The following is a 1,960-nucleotide window of genomic DNA, read 5'->3' as shown; positions in this document are numbered from 1 at the left end:
TCTCAATCCACTAACTCATGTTGTTGTTAGTTGCCTTTGAGTCAGCTCTGACTTGTGGAAACCTTATGTATAAACAGAATGAAACATTTCCTGGTCCTGCAGTATTTCCATGATCTTGGATATGTTTGATACCAGTTCACTGCCTCTGAGGAGGAAATAATTCTAGGGACTCAGAGTAAAAATAACTTTGCTTTTCTATTTAAAGAAGTTATTGGGTTTAAAATTAAGAATTGTGAGCTAAAACAAACAAAATAATACTAAGAATAATGTATTTTATTTCTCTATATACTTAGGCAATTAACTGACAGAAGCCAAATAGGGAAGAAATGTAGAAAGGGAAGATAATTGTTGAGGAAAGCTCAGAAGGCTGTTTCTCTCTTAGTCTCGTCCCCTCCCTCTTTCTCTCCTCTGTGCTTCACCGCCTTCTGGGTCTTCCTCTGCCTCATACCATCCTTACGCCATGCATTAACTATGCAAGTGAGGGATCTACTCTGGGGTATACAATCCAGATGCAATTTGTATAGTCACCTAAACCTTAAAGTTCAGTATGGAAACGAGAGGTGGCGTTAACCAAAAATGTTGAGAAGATTTGACTGACATACTGACTCATCCAAAATTATGCTTTAGGTATTTACAAAGACAGTAGACATTTGAAATATATTTTAATTTCTATGAAATATTGAGAAGTACAAATAATCTTGAAATCTTCTTCGTTTTCAACAAAGAAAACATTCATAACTACAGTGAGATATCTCATATATCATTTCAGAGTTGGTTAGATAGCTGATTCTAGATTTAAGAAAAGCAACATGACATGTAATTAGGTATAGTGAGCCTCTTTCTTCTAAATCTTAGATAATATTTCATATTCATTACTATAGCAATGAATATTTAGTCTACCCAGTGACCTGGGGTTAATCTGACTTTTAAATGACAAACCAACTTTGTGTTAAATGAAACATGCAGTGCTGGATAAGTTATTTTTTGAATACATTCTTCACAGCCATTTCACCTGCTGATGTCAATTACGGAGAAACCCTAAGTACTCTTCGCTATGCAAATAGAGCCAAAAACATCATCAACAAGCCTACTATTAATGAGGATGCCAACGTCAAACTCATCCGTGAGCTCCGAGCTGAAATAGCCAGACTGAAAATGTTGCTTGCTCAAGGGAATCAGGTTGTGTTTTTTCTGAGATTTATGGATAATTTTCTTTGAGTAATGGCATCTGTTTCTAGATCTTAATGAGACAATTATCTCACTTGTAGTATTGACTTGAAAAAATAAAATGGCCCGTTGTCAAGTAAGTGCTAAGTAAAACTTGGATGAGTTAGCTGGTCTCTCCTTTACATCGTCCTCTCCTCCAATTGGCCTTTGCATTCATTGTCTCTGGTGTAAGATTTTATGCACTAAACCTGAAGTGATTAAGTATCTAATAGTTATCAATTATGGATGGAATTTTAACATGTAATAGGATTAGTGGCATAATCTCTGTTAGTAGAAAGAAACTGAGGTGCTTAGGGTAATATTTAAAGTTCTACTCATGCATTTCATGACTTCAAAATATATGTTAAGAGAATTAAAGATTTGTTTGGACACATTTCTAAAGGTTTGTTTCATATTGCCCGTTATAGAAGTGATTTTGGCAATTTATGGTGTTATACCTTGTGGTTTGGCTGAGATGGTACATAACAACAACAACAACATACCTTGTTTGATTCTTACAATGTCCTTGCTTTAGAATCCTCTTGGGATTCTAGTGAAGACTTTGTCTTTTGGTGATTTTCAAGTAAAGTTCTTTATGTACTGCTTAGTATAAATTTACATTTTGTAGTGAATTGTTACATCATGTTCGGAGAGTTGTTGTGAAGAAAAGCCACCCTTAAAAGAAAAACAAGGATAGCTTTTAAAAATGTTGAACTTAGACTGGAGTTAGAAATAAAACATGGATGCATTTTCT

At 34.6% G+C, this 1,960-nt stretch overlaps 1 protein-coding gene across 1 annotated transcript in view; it reads left to right on the top strand.

The window, feature by feature from the left end:
• Nucleotides 1-1,960, top strand: part of KIF16B (kinesin family member 16B) — a 640,246-nt gene that overhangs the window by 137,965 nt on the left and 500,321 nt on the right. Inside the window, exon 9 of the mRNA XM_007946387.2 lies at nucleotides 1,004-1,179. Within this exon, the coding sequence (XP_007944578.2) occupies nucleotides 1,004-1,179 (176 nt within the window). The remainder of the gene's footprint in view (nucleotides 1-1,003; nucleotides 1,180-1,960) is intronic.

The sequence above is a fragment of the Orycteropus afer genome, unplaced genomic scaffold (assembly GCF_000298275.1).
Source record: "Orycteropus afer afer isolate SDZICR_OR568_19922 unplaced genomic scaffold, OryAfe1.0 scaffold00158, whole genome shotgun sequence".
Taxonomy (NCBI): Eukaryota; Metazoa; Chordata; class Mammalia; order Tubulidentata; family Orycteropodidae; genus Orycteropus; species Orycteropus afer.
This window is presented reverse-complemented; position numbering and strand designations above follow the sequence as displayed.